The sequence below is a fragment of the Lutjanus erythropterus genome, chromosome 8 (genome assembly GCF_056507025.1).
Source record: "Lutjanus erythropterus isolate fLutEry1 chromosome 8, fLutEry1.hap2, whole genome shotgun sequence".
NCBI classification, from domain to species: Eukaryota; Metazoa; Chordata; class Actinopteri; order Lutjaniformes; family Lutjanidae; genus Lutjanus; species Lutjanus erythropterus.
Genome location: NC_139324.1, coordinates 26,683,645 through 26,703,230, shown reverse-complemented (window position 1 = coordinate 26,703,230; position 19,586 = coordinate 26,683,645). Strand labels below are relative to the sequence as shown.

Below are 19,586 nucleotides of genomic sequence, written 5' to 3'. Positions count from 1 at the left end.
TTTTCCACACTGTCAGTTTATAGCAAATTTTCTCCAGGTATATTGAAGAAGCCACTGGTTAAAACAACAAACCGTTCTTCTACAGTTTTCTATATATTGGAAGTTAGCACAAACCCATTCTTTAAATGTCAACAGATCTGAACCTTAAATTTAATGCGAAAAATACCACATTTTGCATCATTTAGGCCCTGTCCCAAAACGCAGAACTTCGAACCCGACTCAACCGCATCCACTCTGAATCTGTCCTGACTGAACAAGTTGTCAGTGTGAACATCATCTCCACGCCTGACGAGGTAGGTCGCTGTGGTCAGTCTGTCAATGACGGAGCTCATTTCTGACTCTTGACATTAATATAACACCGGGGCTTCCGAGGCTGGCCTGGTAGGTGTAGTGTTTGCCTTGCATGCGTTTGTCAATTGCATTATTGATTCCTGTCCTCACATATTGATGGTCTTTCCAGTCTGCCCTGGCAGGTAAGCTTAAAGGATCATTATTCTATGCAGAAGCTGACATCAAGGTTAATGGAAAAAATGACTAATTAGAAACGGGTGGGAGCTCGCCCTCTGGCAAGGATACACATGCTGCAAAATGAACTCAGCGTTGTCTTCTCATGGTGTTTTTGTTTGCTCAGGTCTGTTTTGGCTCTTCAACCTGTCATCATAGCATCATCTCGTGTGTTTGCATGTGTTTGGCTGCAGGCCGGCGAACAGATGGGGATCCCTCTGACTCAGCAGGCGTCTAATGAGAGCCGACTCTCCATGTCGGAGTCTGTCTCTGAGTTCTTTGATGCCCAGGAAGTGCTTCTGTCAGCCAGCTCGTCGGAGAATGAGGTATAACAGAGGACAGTGGAGACGCGGCTTTGACAAAGGATGGCAGTTTAGACCATGAGCAGACAGGGTTGTAGAGGAAGTGGATCAAGGAGGGGGTTAAATCAGCCCCGCTGCTGCTGGGAAGTCAGATAAAACGTCACTGTGATGGCTGTGTGTGTGTGGAGCTGGAGTTAGTCAGCAATTAATGAGGGCAGCATGAAAAGCACAGATAGCAAATATAACGGAAACTCAAACAAAGTCAGACACACAGGAGGGCTTCTTTTCAATCTGCCTCGAGGCTTAAAGGGATACTTTGGGTTATTTGATGTAGGCATGTATGACGTATCTTTCAAAAGTCAGCATATCACCTACAGTAGGTGCCAGTCGACACATTCCCATTTTGGAGAAGCAGCAGGAGTACCAACACAGAAGCGAAGCAATGACCTACTGTGGGCAGAGTCCGTATCAAAAGATATTATAGCCTGCTCTTTCTGAACTAATGAAATTCAGTCATTGTAGCTTGCAGAACACAGGAGTTGCTGGTCTACCACTCCCACTCCTTCTTTGTCTGGAAGTATTTATTTTAGTTTCACAACAGGGTCATGCATTCATTAGCCGTAACAGTTTATGAACTGTCCCTGTAAGACTAAGAATGATAATGCGTCTGTAATAACAGCACTGATTCAATATACTCAGTGGTCTAAATATTATTGAGCACCAATACTTTAATGGTACAGATCGAATAGCTTCAATGCTATGCAGTACCAAAAAAATGCCATGTCATTCAAAACCAAATTTTGATATCTGAACAGTTTTAACAGTGTATATATAATTATAATTATTGTAATTTCTATTTTTATATAATCCAGTGCTGCCAGATATTCCATCACTTTCTTCATTTTAGTCCAGTTATCCAGGTAAACTAACCTGCTCAGAGTCAAAACCGTTTAGCCAGCTGCTCCCAGGGCTTTGAGCAGCCTCTTCCTTTGAAGTGAGTAACTGAAATACAGTATAATGTGTAATTTAATTTTCTTTTTGTTAAAATGGATTTTATGTAAAATTGGTATTGAAAAAGGTGTCATTCAGGTAGAGACCTCATTTACAATGTAGCCAAGTAAGAAATAAAATAAAAGCTCATAGACACAAAGAAATACCGATGAGAAACTTACATAAAAGTGGCAATAAGAGGTTAAAAAAAAACAATAAAAGCCACAATTATATTTGAAGAATAAATAAAAACCTTATTAACAAGTGAAAGCAGCTAAATGAATATGCTAAAACAAACAAATCTGGTAAAATATAAGTAAAAATGTAAAAAGTAAAATAAGCTACAGTCTAAAGGATAAAAATAAGAGAAGCTTTAAATTTTTCTGCATATCGTTCCATGTTGCATTAAAGATAACCTGATGTAGCAAAAACACCAGCAATGGTTCCATCTGTACACAGCAGTTCATTGCTTAGCTTCTGTGTTGGTACTTCTATCTGCTTCTTCAAACTGGGGGCGTGTTGACTGGCATCTTCTGTAGGTTATACACAATAAGTACCGCATACATGCCTAAAAAAATAGTCCGAACTATCCCTTTAATCCCTCGATCGTGTCTTAGAATCATAACACTCCTCTTCTGTCTGTTCCTCTTGATTTGTAGCTTCTAGCTTTGTTAAAAAGGCAGCCGTCTCCCCTTTTTAACTCCCTGCTCCAAATATATGTGGTCTCTGAAGAGCCATTAAGCGTTGTAGCTCCCCGGGTAGCATTGAGCCATGGTGAAGGATTACTCACCAAGGAAATTCATCAACCTCCCCATCCTCCAGCTCTATCGGCAGACCTGTGTTACGCTGTGGGCCAAACCTTCACCAGCAGCAGCAGGTGACTGTAACAGAAGCTATTACAGCAGGTCGCCGTCAATGGCCTCATTGTGTTTGCTATATAAAGTATGAAAATGCTGCAGTGTCTCATCTTATGATTACTGCAGTGGGACAGATAGCCGACAACTGCTGCAGTTTGCTAGCCACTGGCAAACTGCAGCAACTGTGTGAGTGTGAGTGTGAGGCTATGGCCGTCTGCTGCTCTGATCAGAGTTTGTGTTGCACTCCACTGCACTGACTCACTCCGCTCTGTACCTGTTCCTCCCCTCGCAGGGCTCAGACGATGAGTCATATGTCAGCGACGTGAGTGATAACATTTCCGAGGACAACGCCAGTGTGACTGATAACGTCTCCAGACAAAGTAGGTCCAATCCCGCTCCACCGTCAGCCTACGCCAAGCATCCATAGCTCTATTAGAGAAATTTAATAAAAGAGGGGGATCCCACTCTGTGGTTCCTCTACACACACAAACACACACACACACACACACACACACACTCCAGTACTGTTCTGGGAAGCTCATTTATCAGTGTGGATGAGGCAGCTGACTTTGCAGGGTTGCTTCGTGCCAAGTGCTTCTCTCAGACTTTATGAAAGCAGTCAATGTAAGGAGCGTTGGGGTCTCCCTCCTCCATCTTTGTCACATCATACAACACAGCAGTATACAGTGTCTCACAGTGATGACATCACTCTCGACTCCTGTAGAGTGCTGCAGGAGTCCTAAAACCTGGTAATGAGTTGGCATATTAGCACCTGCGGTTCTCTCATCTTAGAACTTAATGGATTTTTTTTAATGGAATTTGGTTTGATGCCTAAAGTAAGGTCTGTGGTTAACACAAGCTTAAAGGGACAGTTCACCCCATAATAAAAAATACATATTTTTCCTACAGTTACAATTTACTGTTTAATTTAGCAGACGTTTTTATCCAAAGCGACGTACAGCACAAGGAGGATCTAGTCAGGAGAGAACAACATGAAGCCATGAAGCAAAGTTCAAGTCTGATAGGACATAAGTGCCTACAGGCAGTGCCTGTAGCAAAAAATCAAGATGGATAAATATAGGCCAGAGGAAAAAATATGAACCGTCCCTTTTAAGAGATTTACATATTTTGTCCTGCAACATAAAATAAGTCAGTAAGATCCCACATTGTTAACAAATGGCTAATTGAGACTTCAGAGGTTGTCTGGGACAAACGTTTGCTTTTAATATCTGACGATTGCATTCACACTTTGCGAAGAATATCTCGCTAAAAATTCTGGATATAAAGTCACTTTCATGACTGTAGGGCAGTCATTCCCAGAGAAGGGGTCATGACCCACAGGAGGGTCATTGGAGATTTTATTTAATTTAAGATTTATATCTTCAGCACACCTTTCATAGAGCATATAAAAATGTGTATATATTTTTTTTAGTGATGAGAGAAAATAAATAGAGCCTGTTACATCTGCCTAAATGCACTTATTTTGTCTCATTCGTGAAGTAGGTTAAAATGTCCTACATTGTTTTAGTGATAAGTGGACATAAACACAATGAGATGGCCTGTTAACTTTGCCTAAATGCATTTATTTATCATTTCTAAAGTATTTCACATGTGTATATATTTGCAATAACACATCAAGATAATAACAGGTGATGCAGATATGGCAGTAAAATGGTCAGGAATGTTCATTTATTCACAAATTAACTCTTAAGATTTATTGTTAGGGTTTATTTAGAATTGGGTCACAATGGTTTAACATTTTTTTTAAAAATGGATTACCAGAAAAGACAAAAAAACTGGAAACACTGCTGTAGAGTACTGGAGAAATACAGTCTCCTGAGCTTTGAGAATTTTAGGTTATTTTCAGATTTGATTTTCAAATGATTTGCCAGCCGTCCTCTATGTGACTTTGTGTATACTCGCTCAGTAAATTTGATTAGATCCTTAAGATCGTCCCCTGTAGGAGACTCGCACTGCATGTGGGCAGTCAGCTTTTTCTATAAAAGCCACAAACCAGTGGAAGCATCCTGCCTGACGATGTGAGGAGCTGCAGCTCTATCAGTACCTTCAAAACCAACTTTAAAAAAACATTAAAAGCCGCTCAGCTCTGCGCTCGCTGACCTCAACAAGCATACGGTTATTACGGATGTGCCTCTTTGTATATCTTTGTGTTTTGTTGCTGTCTTGTTTTTCTTGTTCTGACCTGCCAAGGCATTGCACATGTGAAAGTAGCTCTAAACTATAACCTGCTGCAAATTATGGTAGCGCAATGCCAACTTGTGGGTTGGTCTACAAAAAATACTTCATCCCAGCTGCTCTATAGTCTGAAAGTGTAGTATAGACCTGTATTATTATTTCAAGGTGACAAAAATGTGTAAAAAAGTAAAGTTACATAAAAAAAGTTACATAAAAAGTAAATGAAAGATACAAGAACGTGTACCGCAAAAGACTCGCTGTCATTTCAGTATATTTGATGTTATAACCCTACAGCTATAGAGTGTCCCAGTTACTTGAGAGTGATATTACCAAGCCAACATCAGCACACATTAAACAACAACAACAAAAATGACAAGAAATGACAATCTGCGATAAAATAAGACAAACCAGGCTTCTAACTGAAACAGAGAGGCATGAGTACATCACACCTGTTTTAGCCTCTTTACACTAACCAACAGTGTGTTTAAGGATAGATGTAAAGATCTTACTAATGGTTTTTAAGGCTTTCTGTGTGTGACTCCTGGTTCCTCGCTATATTTCTGACCTTTTCATCCCATCAGAGCCTGTACGAGGTTTGAGAGGCAGAAGTATTTGATCTGTTGCAGAGACTGTTTTGCTTGAGGCTAATAACCAGAGGCGACACAGTGTTGGCAGCAACTGTCCCGAGGCACCAGAACGAGGCTGAACCAAAATCAACTTTTAAATCTCTTCATAAAACATAGTTTTATCTGAGAGATAACTGTGATTTTACTTGAATTATCCCTGTATTTGATACCACTTCTATTGGCTTTAACAATTTTATTCTGGTCAACTTAATGTCCGTTATTCAAGGCTGCATTGGTGCTATTGACAATAACTGTGATGTTTAAAAAATGAAATATTGATGTCCTGTCAATGATACACGTATGATTACTTTGTGTAACATACTCTTTGCTCTTAAATCCTTTCTCTTTTTTCTGTTGTCACTTTGTCTCCTTCCCCCTCGTGACAAAAAAACAATTAAAAAATTAGTTGCAGATTGATTTTAGTCTCATTGTTGCAGCTACACTGTTGTTCAATTCGATCAGATTTTAGTGATGTAACAATACCAAAAACTGGAGGTACGATAATACCACAGTAAGAAGTCCATGATTATCTTGCAATTAAAAAAAAAAGAAAAATTATAACCAGAAAAAAAATTCTTTATTAAATCTTGAATATTATTAAATGTAAAATAATAATAGATCTGATGCTGATTTGTTTGTTGTTGTTTGTTTGTTTGCTGATTCAATTTGTTTTTCTTTTTAACTTCACACAGTGAAAAACAAAAACAATGCAGCAGTCAGTGGCAATCCAACTTTTATAAAAAAAAATAAAAAATAAATACAGTGATAGAATTAATGGTATCAAGATAATAATATAATAATAATGCTGCCATGTCACCTTGTAACCTGAATTTTTAAAAGTGCTCTATGAATAATGTTGGTTATTATTATATAATTAAAAGCATATTTTTAAGAGAGTAGATAATGTTGTTTTGATAATGTGTGTGTTGTTAACGAGGTGGTTTTCTCTTCCCAGTGGCCAACGGAGACTTTGCTGGCTGTGCCTTCCGTAACGGGCGGCGTACCTGCCTGCCGGCGCCGTGTCCCGACACCAGCAACATCAACCTCTGGAACATCTTGAGAAACAACATCGGTAAGGACTTGTCCAAAGTGTCCATGCCTGTGGAGCTCAACGAGCCCCTCAACACCCTGCAGCGCATGTGTGAGGAGCTGGAGTACAGCGAGCTGCTGGACAAGGCTGCTGAGACCGAGGATCCCTTCGAACGTATGGTAAGGAAGCCGTTGGTTAGGAGCGCTCTGCCACATCAGCTGTTCAGGAGATTACATCTGAAAAACATGGCAAACCTGTGCTGCTGTTTGTAAAGCAATTTAAAGGGATAGTTTGGATTATTTGATTTGATGAAGGGTTGCACAGGGTGCTTATCGATAGTCAGTGTATTACCTACAGTAGACGCCAGTCAGCACATTCCCACTTAAAAAAAAGTTATAAGCTAAGCAATGTACAGCTGTGGACAGGATCAGTAACAAAAGGTATTTTAGCCATGTGAAAGAAAGATAAGATAGGAGGAAATTATTGTGCCAGATTGCTCCAAAAATTACAGTAACAGTAACATAAGAATAACAACAACAGAGTACTGAATATAAAGTGTCTGTAAACAGCGCCTGATAATAGTATAACAATACAAGAGTTAAATACAAAAGTTAGCAAGACAGTTACATTGAAAGTGATGTAAACAGTGGTGTGAGAAATAATAAGTTATATTGCACCAGGTAACAGTTGCACGTATTAAATGTAATATTGTACATGATAATAACAATAATACTGAAAGTACTATCGCGCATGGAATTAAAAGTAACAGAAAAAAAAGGTGCACCTAAAAAGAATACGTTTATGAGCGTATGCTGTATTTAGAATATTTTCACTGCTTTACTTTGCCATCGGACAGCCTTTTCCGATTGGAATCGATTGTCTCCAAACCAACCGAACTCGCTGTCTCGATGTGTTAGCTTGTGTTGCTGTGTTGCTGACTCCGATGTTTTGAAAGGATAGTTCAGATTTACCACAGTCACACAGTAAAATTACTGTTTTTTCCCATGGGGTTTGGTAGATTTATCTACAGAGTTATTTGGCTAATATAAAGACTGCCTGATGGCAAAGTAAAGCGGTGAAAATATTCTAGATGGGCCTGTTTGTAAGAGGATAAAATACCTTTCGCTGATGATTCTGTCCACAGCAGTTCATTGTGTAGCCATGCTCGTTCTCATCTCTGCTCCTCTAGACTGGGGGCGTGTCGACCGTCATTTGCTGTAGCTAATACACAGACTCAATAAGTAATAACTCAGACTGTCCTTTTAATGTTTTGTTTTTGTACAATAGATGCAGAATTGTGCTACTGAAGATTCTCAAGTAGACTTTCTGCCACGTTTTCAATTGCTGCTGTGTTTGTGTGTCTATCATACCTGTATTTGTTTATATATGAGGTGACATTGCCCATCACACTCCAACATCAATATCCTCGCTCAGTCATGTCTGCCAGGCGGCGGCACACTCCAATGCAGCTGACGACCTTGGATCCTCCTATTTTTATCTGTCTTGTGTCCTTTTGATGGTGCCCAGCGCATGCTAATGCTCTGCTTATTCGTGACAAAGCTTGCTAATATGAACCCGTTAATCCTCTCCTGTTTATGTCGGCTGTGTTTGTTTGGTTCTCTGACAGGTTCTCGTCGCTGCTTTCGCCGTCTCAGGCTACTCGTCCACTTACTACAGAGCAGGAAGTAAGCCATTCAACCCGCTACTCGGAGAGACTTATGAATGTATTCGGGAAGACAAGGGCTTCTGTTTTTTCTCGGAGCAGGTACGTCCGCGAATAGAAATTGTTTATGATGTTAGCTGCATTTTAAGTAGAAGCTTTATCTTTGATATGAAGCCATTTTCTTGTTATTTGGGATGGAAGACGAAGCTCCTCTGCAGCTTATATGTTGGACCGGACAGTAATGGTGGAATAAAACTGTTTTCCAACCTTTTTAGCTTGGGGCCACTAAAAACAAAGGAGTCTCTATTTGTAACCCCTCATAGTCGAGCAGCTTTGATCTGCTCAACCAAAGACTCACCAACTTTATTTTGTTTTACAGTATTAGAATATTTTCTGATTTTGCCCAACAAGTTATTACTGAGTAGTTTCCCAAAAAAGCAAAAATTAAAGGGAAATCAAAAAACAAAACAATCATCTCATGACTCATTGAACTGGAATAAAACATCCCAGTAGCTTCAAGGTGTATTCTTGACCTTGCAGTCACCAGAATCTTACATCAGTGTCCATGTAGCAGATGTAAAAAGTCATTCAGTGACACATTCTACTTAAATGCATTAAATGGAAACTGCAATTAAAGCACAGTAGGAATATATCCTGACTCATTAGCAGCTTATCATATCTAGCGGTCGGGGACAAACTGATTCTTAGACGTATCATGATTCTCTCTTGAAATATGAATTAATGCAGAAAAGCCAATAATCAGAAACCAGTTCTTGGATGGTGAAACGTTAGGTTAACATGTGCATCGCTTTAGCTGCCTCTTTAGTTTTGGTGAGGATTGCTATGTGTGAGCAACTGCAGTTGGATTAAATCCGACTGACACCCCCCGACTTAAAAACTAGGATATGGCAGCATTTTGGCTTCTGTGAAGCTGAAGGGAAAAGGGACCTGGACGAGAGCCACACTGCATGCATGTTGTGTCTAAGGAAGCTAATTATGGATCATGACAAATATGATTTATTTATGAAGGAATAAATGCAGTTTTGTATTTGGTTGAACTGAGTCAAAACTCACATACAAACCAGTGCATGTATGTACTTTACAAACACTCTAATTTGCACTGCATTTGTCCATCTTTTCCTCACATTAAACTTCAGTATACATCCAACCGGAGCTCTGAATCACAATTATTTTTATTATTGATCAGTCTGCTGATTATTTTCTTAACTAGTGGAGCCCAAGATACAGTCTAAAACTCCAAAAATATTCTGTTTACTGTCATATAAAACAGAAAAAAACAAGAAAATCTGGAACCTGATGATGTTCATCATTGCTTGAAAAGTAATTAAATGGTTAATCAATTATCAAAATATATGATTGAATTGTTTCAGCTCTTCAGTAAAGTCACAGTCTGTACACATATTGTAGTCCATCATGTGTCCTCTGTTTGGAGACTGATAGAGACAGATTTGATGTAAAATCTCAACATCAACAGATGTCAGACTGTTTTTATTTGATCTTGTCTCAAAGGTGAGCCACCACCCTCCCATCTCCGCCTGCCACTGTGAGTCTAAGAACTTCACCTTCTGGCAAGGTAGGTAACACACCTAATTAGTGAGGGCTTCTCCTCGTGGGAGCTCCGGCTGAGCAGCTCAGGCTGCCAGCCTTGTTTAGTCTCTGTAATATCCAGATTAAAAAGACATTTTTATAACAAATAAAAAGGTCTTTTTTGAATTTAAAAAGATTTGAGTTTTTTCAATGACTTGCTTTTCAGATGTGAGATGGAAAAACAAGTTCTGGGGAAAATCGATGGAGATTTTACCAATCGGGACTGTCAATCTCATGATTCCCAGGTAACTTTGATGCTGCTACTTTGCATAGCGGTCAAACCTAAAGCCACAGATTTTCATCACTACAATCAAAGCATCAAATCATCAAAGCTGGCAAGTGGTGCTGATGCTGCATTCAAGTCATACCAGAGTTATCATCACTGCATGAGAAGCAGCCTCTCGGTAACACACAGTGGTGGAATGTACTGCAACTTTTACTTAAGTCACTTAAGTATAATTTTAAGGTACTTTACTTGAGTTTTTTTTTTCCATTTAATGGTAATTTAGACTTCTACTCCACTACATTTTAGAGGAAAATATTGTATTTTTTTAGTTTTTACTCGACTACATTCATTCAAGGACTTTAGTTTTTAGATAATTTGCAACTTTAGATTAATACATGTAACACATATCATCAGTTTGTGAAATATATTGCATAGTTATAAATTAAACCGCCAAAACACACAATAATACATTAATAATGCCAATAATATGCCATAAAGCCATTCCACATAATGAGTACTTTTACTTGTCATACTTTGTATGTTTTGATGCTAATACCTTTGCACTTTTTTAATGTAAGTGTGAATTCAGGACTTTTACTTATAAGAAATTGTTTTTTTTATACTGCATTATAGCTATTTTTACTTTAGTAAAACATCTAAATATTTCTTCCACCACTTTAAGTCCACACAGATAAATATATGTCGCTGATCTTTTAATGTCAGTGTTTGATTAACACACTATATATATACTGAAAACATGCAAATCAGTTTTCAACATCAGTAACAGAACCTGAAACTTTATGATCAACACAGGAACACACTTCACGTCCACTAAAGCCTTTTTGTCTTTTCCTGAAGTCCTGCAGTGATAAATATCCTCTCACAGGCAGCTGACAGATTCTCTAGATACCTTTTCTCCACAGCCAAGCCTCTCTTTCGTCTGTTTTGTCTGTCATGTCACGTCTTTCATGCATGATATTCACTGATAGATTTATATTTAAAATCTTGAAATCTTGATGTTGGGAAGGCAGAACAACGACACAGTAAAAATAATAAATAATTCTCCTCAAAAGAATTAAAACTTAATTTTTGTATTGATAATGTAAGGAGTAGAAAATATTTGCGTTAAAATGTTGGCAGTAAAAGTAAATTGTCAGAAAAATAAAAACTCAACTAAAGTCCAGATACCTGAAAACTCTGAAGTACAGAATTTGTACTTTTTTTTTTTTTTTACTTTCCATCTGATCTTGACTACACATTATTTATACTAAAGCATTAGAAATTTGAGCACAAATTTCATGACATTTCATGATAAATTTGTATCCTGTCATTATGTCTTGTACGAGGACACAGAGGTCTTTCCTGCTCAGTTATTGTAAATTTGATCTGTAACCCGTCCATGTGCTCATGTGGGCCAGATGAATCTATAAGGAGTTCCAACCCACAAATAAGACCCTTGATTGGGACGTTTGGTGAGGAATGAAACGCTATTTTTACCTCACAAAATCATTTTGATAGGAATACTGAAAATCTGGGGCTGTTGAATAAGCTGCTAAAACAAACTAGATCAAGATTTCCCTCTGTTGAAAAAAACACTAAGCTTATAATGCAGTAAATAAACAGATTAAGACACCAGAGCTGAACAGAACAGAAACTTGCTTTTATCATCCAGACTTCACCTGTTATTGTGTATTTGTAGATTTGGAGATCACTATGAATGGAACAAAGTCACCACCTGTGTACACAACATCCTCAGCGGACGACGGTGGATCGAACACTACGGGGAGATCACCATCAGAAATATGAAGAGCAGCGCCTGCCTCTGCAAACTCACCTTCGTCAAGGTAAAACAAATCAGTGAGAGCAGTGTTTGTTCATGAAATTTGCATGTGGGGGAGCTAAGAACAAGGTTATTTGTCTTTCAGGGAAACTACTGGAGTTCTAATGTGAACGAGGTTCAAGGATTTGTGATGGATCAAGAAGGGAAAGTGATCCACAGGCTGTTTGGGAAATGGCACGAGGGCCTTTACTGCGGTGTCCCACCTTCTGCCAAATGCATCTGGAGGCCAGGTAGGTACTGGTGCTTCATCCACACACACAGCTGGCTGTTGATACTGTTCACTTAAAGCTGAAGTTTGTAATGTACGAGGTATTTATTGACAGTCAGTGTATTAGCCAGTCAACATGCCCCTAGTCTGGAGAGGCAGAGAGAAGTACCAGCCACTTAAAAAAGGTCCACTTAAAAATAATAATATCAGTTTAAGTGTAGGCTATATTCATAATATTTTCACCACTTTACCTTGCAGATAGACAGCCTTTTCTGACAGGAAACAGCTGTTTTGTGAGCCAAATATCACTCTCTCGTTCAACTAAACTCCATTGGAAAAATCTTTGGTGTTTTGAAAGTTTAGTTTGGATTCACCAAAAGTCACACAATGACACAAGCAAAATAACAGATCGAGACAACGGTGGACCAGTAACCGGCATGTTCTGCGAGATAAAATGACTGATTTTGTTAAATGAGTCTGGCGGCTTTGAAGAAAGCAGTATTTAGCTTTTGCTGCTGACCTTGTCTACAGTAGTCCATTGTTCAGGTTTTTACACGGTTACTTCTGCTGCTTCTCCAAACAGAATACACTGACTACGTTTAAGTACCTCATACAACCTCATTTAATAATCCAATCTATCCCTTTACAGTACAGTGGAAGCTTTCAGGGGACTTTGGTGATGGTTCTCAATGCAAAATGCAGAATTCTCTAAAATAGACAACATATCTGGATGAGGTAGGCAAGTTAACAATATTGATAAATTGATTTTGAGATTTTCTGTTGTTTCCTTTCCTCTTCAGGCTCCATGCCCACAGACTATGAGCTGTACTACGGTTTCACCAGGTTTGCCATTGAACTGAATGAGCTCTGTCCCGAGTTGAAAGATGTTCTGCCCCGTACAGATGCCCGATTCAGGCCCGATCAAAGGTATCAGAATCACATCTTCAGCTGGCTGTACGCTGCTGCCACTGAAAACAAAGTGCAAAGTGGTAACGTGTTTGTCTGCAGAGTGCAGACTGAATGAATATCTGAGTTTTGTATTGCATGTGTTGTTGCTGTATCTGTGTGACTATCTGACGTACTATATGGGTTTATTGCAAAGTGATGTTTGGGTCACACAGGTACCTGGAGGAGGGGAACCTGGAGATGGCATCCTCAGAGAAGCAGCGCATTGAGGACCTGCAGAGGACCAGGAGGAAGTGGAAAGAGGAGAACGACATCAAACAGGAGCCATGCTTCTTCAAGTAAGCACAGAGACTTGAGCTGGGAACTTTAGCGGAAACATTTATCATTTTTATTTTCAGTTGATATTGATATTTTTTTTATATATATAAATTTAGTTAAAAGGCAGGAGAAGAAAGGTTGAATTTAACTACTTCATTTAGAATTTAACCACAACAAATCACACAATCTGTCAAACTGGCAAACAATCTAAACTATGATTTGTTACTACATTTAAGCATGTGGTGACCAAATTCTTAGTGCACATTCAGTTTTCATAAATACCAGTATATTTGCAGAAAATGGCAATGCATTTTATGTCTTTATTTTTGCATATGCATCATTTATACACCTGTTTAACAGCCTAGATGAAAATTGTCCCGATCATGCCTCTGCTCCTTTTTGACTGACACTTTCACACCTTTACACTCAGCATTAAAGTGGCATCTGTATCTGGATTTGTTGTCCGGATAGTAAACAGTCTTATGCTGCCTTAATGTTTACCCCTGTTATTTTACTGCATTCTCGTTATCCTCACTGAGATCGGACCTCTATCTTCCAGAGTAAAACCTGCACATGAGTAATTTCAGGTGACAGAAAGTTTTCAAAAGCACACAGAGCCAAATGCAATAAAAAGTGTTGGACTGCTGAACATGTCAAACAGGAAAAGACTCAACACACTGGATAATTCTCTCATGAACATTTATTAGTATACTGCCAGGTCTCAGGCACTGAATAAGGTTGCATTATCTAGTGTGCAAAATCTCTTTTTTCTGTTTCCCCCTAATTTGTGGCGGAGTCAAAACAGACTCCCCTAAAATCACAATTTTGTCAGTTGTTGAGTTAGTGAAAACATTCTAAACTCTGTAAAATGCTGTCTACAACAAATTCTTAATAGTTTGTCTCCTCTTGTAAATTTGGCAAATGTAACATGTTAAGTAACTTGCTTCTTTGAATGAAAAATATTGTGCCAGTTTGTCCTGGTGTGTTGCAGTAAGCGCGTGTTGAGTAGATAAATGATCTGCTTTGTTAAGAGCAGATCAGCTGCACACTGTCTCACCCACAGTTAATTCTTACTGTATCATTTGTTTCAAACCCCCGCACTTTTCTCGCCCCTCTGTAACTTAACTTCTTTTAGCATTTTCATCACCCAGAATAGACATAAAATCAGTAATCAGAGGCGTGTCTCTTCAGCCTCCTCGCTCGCTCATTCTCTAAATTTTGCAAACCCTTAATGTCAGCTAAAAACAAATGTCTGTATCAAAGTTTTGTTGTGTACAGATGCCAAGATCCAAACACAATGCGAGCCAGACTACCTCCAGATAATACATAATGTGACTGGAAAGAGATTACATTTTCATACCAGGGTTAAACGGGGTGTTTGTCCTCATTGCTTTTAAGTTTTACCTCAACTTCCCCCTCTGTCTTTTCATACAGGAAAGTGGTCGATTCCAATCACAGGGAGCGGTGGGTGTCCAACAACACGTACTGGGAGCTCCGCAAAAACCCCGGCTTCATCAACATGGAGTATACAGTGAACCTGTGGTAGCACACGGATCGAGACGTGTCCCGTCATCTCGTCATCGTAGACACGAAGGCTGTTACCTATGCACAATGAGGTGTTAAAGAGAAACGTGTTAATGATGTGTGCATGGACCGCAGAGCTGAGGGATGGCCTGACGCCCAGCAACTCCGTCGAGGTTCTGCGGCGCTGCCATGCGGTCGTCCATCCATGGAAACATCCTGTAGGATCACCTTCATTGTGCTTGTGGAAGCTGGGTTGTCAGGGCAACAGTCGTACCACCTATGTAGATCTCTCCTCGGCTCCTTTGACTTCTGAGTATGTCCTTGCCTTAAAAAGAGACACCCATACATCAACGTCACGCAATTTAGCGCTTTTCCGTTGAAGCCATTTGATTTCTGACAGCAGTCTGGGTTAGACTAGTCTATGAAGTAGACCTTTTGATTACCCACAATACCGTGCATGTTTAGAGAGCAGCTTTCACTGGCATAAAGCCGTATTTACTATATCATCAATTATTGTAGAGAAAAAAAAGAGGTATTTTTATAAAATATCTTGGACTGAGACTTTAGTGAAATAGCATTATGTGAATTGGCAGATTTTATTTATTTTTGCCTTTTAATACTGTTGAATCTGTGTGATAGCAGCGCTCTCTCGGGAAACAACTCATTTAAAATCAATCTGGACCGCAGCAGAGTGAAGAACGGCGTCTATAGATGGAATTTTTAATGAGCTCATCATGAGGTGGAGGGAAGAGGAGGAGGAGGATTCAAATGTAAATCCTATTCTGGTGTTTTGGACATGTGACACGCGGGACACACCTACAACCTTTACAGATGTTTTCTTTTTTTAAAATGTCAACATAGATCTGTCGTGGAGTCCAGTTACTACTCCTCCTCCTCTTCCTCCTCCTCCTCCTCCTCCTCACAGCGGGATTTTGTGTAAATAGAGGGACGACCTCGACCTCAGCAGCCCTCCCCTGCCCCACTGTCTAATTTTAAACATGAAGTTACACGAAACCGACTCGTCTGAATCACATGGTTACATAAAGACACACATAGCTCCGTCCATATATAGTGGGCACACGTTCAGTCTGCCTCTGTGAAGGTGGTGCACAGAAATGTCTCCCTCTCATCTCATCTGAATCAAAGGTCTAAGAAAAGATGGTGTAGTACACTCTGAGCTTTATAAATAAGACTTGGGACGGTGAAGCATGACAGGGTTCCTACACAGTATGAGGAAGTATGGAATTTGTTTTTAGAACTTTGAATTTTAGATTTTAGAAGTATTTATGTTTCCAGACTATTGCCCCCATTCAGTTTTCTAAAATATAAAATTCAGGATTTCCAAAAATAAACTGATTACGCAAGCAGAGAGTTTTTCATGGTGTTTGGAGCAGGCAGCCAGCTATGTCACGAGGGGAATTTAGGCACAGCATCACACTGTGATTTTACAGTTTAAAACGTCCTTAAACGCTTTTGTAATTTTTGTCCTTGACCAGTTAAACAAGCTAATGTCATTACAAAAGTACTGATCAGTCAGGAGTAGATGTGGTTTTAAACACAGTACAAGTCAGACGTTTGGACACATCTTCTCTTATGATGTTTTTTCTTTATTTTTATTATTTTTCTACAGTGTAGATTAATACTGGAGACAACAAAACTATGAAATATGGAATTATGTAGTAAGCAAAAACTGTGAAAACAAGGCAAAATATGTTTTTGCATTTTAAGAACCTAAAATACAAAAGACTCACGCACGTCTTCTGCACTTGCAATTAAAGATTTAATAACAGCGATGTTATTAAATCTCTTGCAATAGTTTTTTTTTTTGCTTTATATTGTCGATCCATGGTCTTCCCCTGCGCACCTGTTGACCTACAACAGTGCAAAAGCTTTTTGCTCTTTGATATTATAGCTTTGCACACTGTTGGTATAATCTGAAGAATTTCTTATCAAGACTACAGAAAAAAACACTGAATGAGAAGCGTGTCCAAATTTTTTGACTGGTAGTTTGTGTGTGGGCTGAAACACACAAAGGTTAACTCATTAAAATACGCATTAATTAAGATGAGTGCATATGATGGAATAGTGGCATTTGAACGTGCCAGAGGCCACCAAATCTGAGCTTTTCAGGCCAAGATTTTAACAACCGGAGCCTCCCTAGCTGGCTGCTTTTCGCCATGGCAGGTTGTTCCATATCTCTGTGGAAAACCCTGCTTATCAGCTTTTTTGTGACGTAGTTAAAAAAGAAAAGTAAACTGACTTTCTTTTCTGCGTAAGGAAACCTTATCTTAATGGCTGCGTTCATCGTCGTTTCCAAACACACAGTGTATAACAAAGAAGGCTGCACACCCTGAGAAAAGAAAAAAATGTAAGGCAAGATTGAGGGCTGGCTGGACAGTCCCAAGTATAAAACCTGGTTTGCTCAAAATGTGAGAAAAATCTACACAGAAATCTGAAAATTAAGTGTGAAAAAGTGAAATTTTGAAATAGAAAATGTGTAGGAAAACAGTCACATATTTTATCCTGTATGAGGCGAAACACTCCTCTACATCCAGCCAATGTGCATTTATTTTTAAATTATCTAACAAATAATAAATAATAATTTCATTTTTAAAATATAGGGACACTTTCTTATTTCACCAAAACCTAAAGGGATGTTTTAAATTTACATCCTTGTTCTGATTTACCAAAAAATGAATGTTTAATTATATGAAATAAAGAACAGCAGCAACTTTGTTCATCAAATTGTTTGATAGTCTTCTTGATAAATTACCTACATTATTAATCAGTAGTCAAATGAGGAACACATTTTCTTGATCAGCCAAAAGTCCATGATGAAACACCAGAGCCACCTACTGGTCGTCCCATGAAAACGCAGTTTCAGGATACTGAAGGTCAACAATCTGCCATTTTTTGTTTTTTGTTTCTCTTAAATGTTTTAGATGTTAAAGCCAAACACGTCTGTACAGTAACAGTTCTACTGTATGAAAATCAAAGCTGATATTTTAATGTGTCTGATTCCCCGGAGACTTTACTGCTACAATCTACTGCAAAGCACCTGTTCACTTATTTGCAGTTTGTGTGTTTTATTGCAAAGCAGATTAGCTTTAATGTTTTAACTCGTGTCCCTTTTTTTGTGTGACACAGTAAGAAAATATAAACATGAGGTTTTGACCCCGACACACACACACACACACACACACACAAGTAGTCACACTTATATTCCCCTCATTCAGGACAGCGGGGTGACGACTAGGGCTGGGTATCTTTAATCAATATCTTTTTAAGGTATACAAATACACTAAATACATATTCTTCCTCTGGACTGTAGTGCCATTTAACCATCTAGATTGATTCAGTGTGGGTTTTGGAGATATCAACTAAACCTCTCAAGTATAATAGAACTACATGGCACTCAACTTCTGGTGCTCAAAATGCCCACAGAGACTATAGGAACTACTTTTTTCCACAGAAAGAAAGTAGTTCCTTCACAAAACTGCTCACAGCAAGGTCGGTGGATTATCTTGAGTAACCAGGTCATGAAAGAGACACTGTTATTGAGTTTAAAAGAAAAAAAAAAGTACTTTTATCACCAGAAGCCAAGTGACATCTAGTTATGTTATATTGGAGAGAAGGCAGACATCTTTGTAGATTGTACAAAAAGAAAAAAGAACTCATATTTACAACATCTGAAGATATTTTAAGGCCTAAAATTTTAGACTATTTAAGAGTTTTCAAGGACCTGCAGGAACCCTGATATCTCCAAAACTCAGCAACTCACAGCAGAACAAACTAGACAGATAAACAGCACTACAATTAAGAGGAAAAACATTTATTTTTGATTTTGGGGTGAACTGTCCCTTTAAGGTATTAGCAGTAGTATCAAAACATCTCCAGTTACAAATGATACCTGCAATTGAGGCTTTTTATACTCAGACCTAGGAGGAAAAGGAATATTTGTAAGGTTTTGCTCACCGCCAAACACCACGAGCGTTCTTCGATTAAATGCAACATGTGATTGGCTCATTATCGAAGACGTATTTGACAGATCTGGCAGCTCATCATTTAGAGATGCCAGCAAAATGTTAGCTGCACTGCATGCCCGTATAAAAATAAATACGTAAAATGTGGAAGGATAATTTCAGGAATGCTTTGAGTCGCATGATGGGTATCAAATGAAGTATGTTGCACTGGTTCCCAACCTGGGGGTCCCGACCCCCACTGGGGCCCGCAAAAGCTTCACAGGGAGTCACGAGACCATCTTGATTTTTAAGAGGTGTAAGAAAACTTTTTAAACATATATCTATACACCATGGGCCTATATCTTAGCATTTCATTTATTTCTGTGTAGAAAACCACATTCAATTGTTATTTTTAAAGTTTAAATATATTTTTCTTATAGTCTTTTTGCCTTTGTTATGATAGAACAGCTGTAGAGAGACATGAAAGGGGGCAGAGCGAGTGAGGAAACAGAAAGCAGCAAAGGGCCGTAGGCTGGATTCAAACCCAGGCCGCTACAGAGGACTGACAGCCTCGGTATATGGGGCACACGCTCTACCAACTGAGCTTCAGGGGTGCCCCAGTTTAGATTATTATTGAAGACATAAACTCAAACAAAATCTCATAGGATAAGGGAACAGTAGCTGTATTCACAGAGACAAACAGCCTGGTCCTGCATCAGAAAAGTTCAAACAACCAAAGAACGGGGCGCCCCTGTGGCTCAGTCGGTGGAGCGTGCGTGCCATGTGTCGGGGCCGTCAGTCCTCTGCGGCGGCTGCCGGTTCAGTT

At 39.0% G+C, this 19,586-nt stretch overlaps 1 protein-coding gene and 1 long non-coding RNA gene across 3 annotated transcripts in view; one reads left to right on the top strand and one right to left on the bottom strand.

Annotated features, from left to right (window-relative positions):
* Positions 1 to 14,848, top strand: part of osbpl6 (oxysterol binding protein-like 6) — a 72,485-nt gene extending 57,637 nt beyond the window's left edge. For both annotated transcript variants that reach the window (XM_084725097.1, XM_084725095.1), the window contains 12 exons: positions 186 to 293; positions 699 to 830; positions 2,946 to 3,033; positions 6,431 to 6,684; positions 8,133 to 8,270; positions 9,699 to 9,762; positions 9,943 to 10,021; positions 11,702 to 11,846; positions 11,928 to 12,072; positions 12,851 to 12,977; positions 13,172 to 13,294; positions 14,709 to 14,848. In XM_084725097.1, the coding sequence (XP_084581223.1) occupies positions 186 to 293; positions 699 to 830; positions 2,946 to 3,033; positions 6,431 to 6,684; positions 8,133 to 8,270; positions 9,699 to 9,762; positions 9,943 to 10,021; positions 11,702 to 11,846; positions 11,928 to 12,072; positions 12,851 to 12,977; positions 13,172 to 13,294; positions 14,709 to 14,820 (1,515 nt within the window). In that variant the 3' untranslated portion in view covers positions 14,821 to 14,848. The remainder of the gene's footprint in view (positions 1 to 185; positions 294 to 698; positions 831 to 2,945; positions 3,034 to 6,430; positions 6,685 to 8,132; positions 8,271 to 9,698; positions 9,763 to 9,942; positions 10,022 to 11,701; positions 11,847 to 11,927; positions 12,073 to 12,850; positions 12,978 to 13,171; positions 13,295 to 14,708) is intronic.
* Positions 12,896 to 14,816, bottom strand: LOC146322940 (uncharacterized). The gene is made up of 3 exons (XR_014771318.1): positions 14,679 to 14,816; positions 13,176 to 13,229; positions 12,896 to 13,018 (listed from the first exon to the last, which is right to left on the bottom strand). It is a non-coding gene; the product is annotated as an uncharacterized LOC146322940 (long non-coding RNA).
* Positions 14,849 to 19,586: the final 4,738 nt, after the last annotated feature.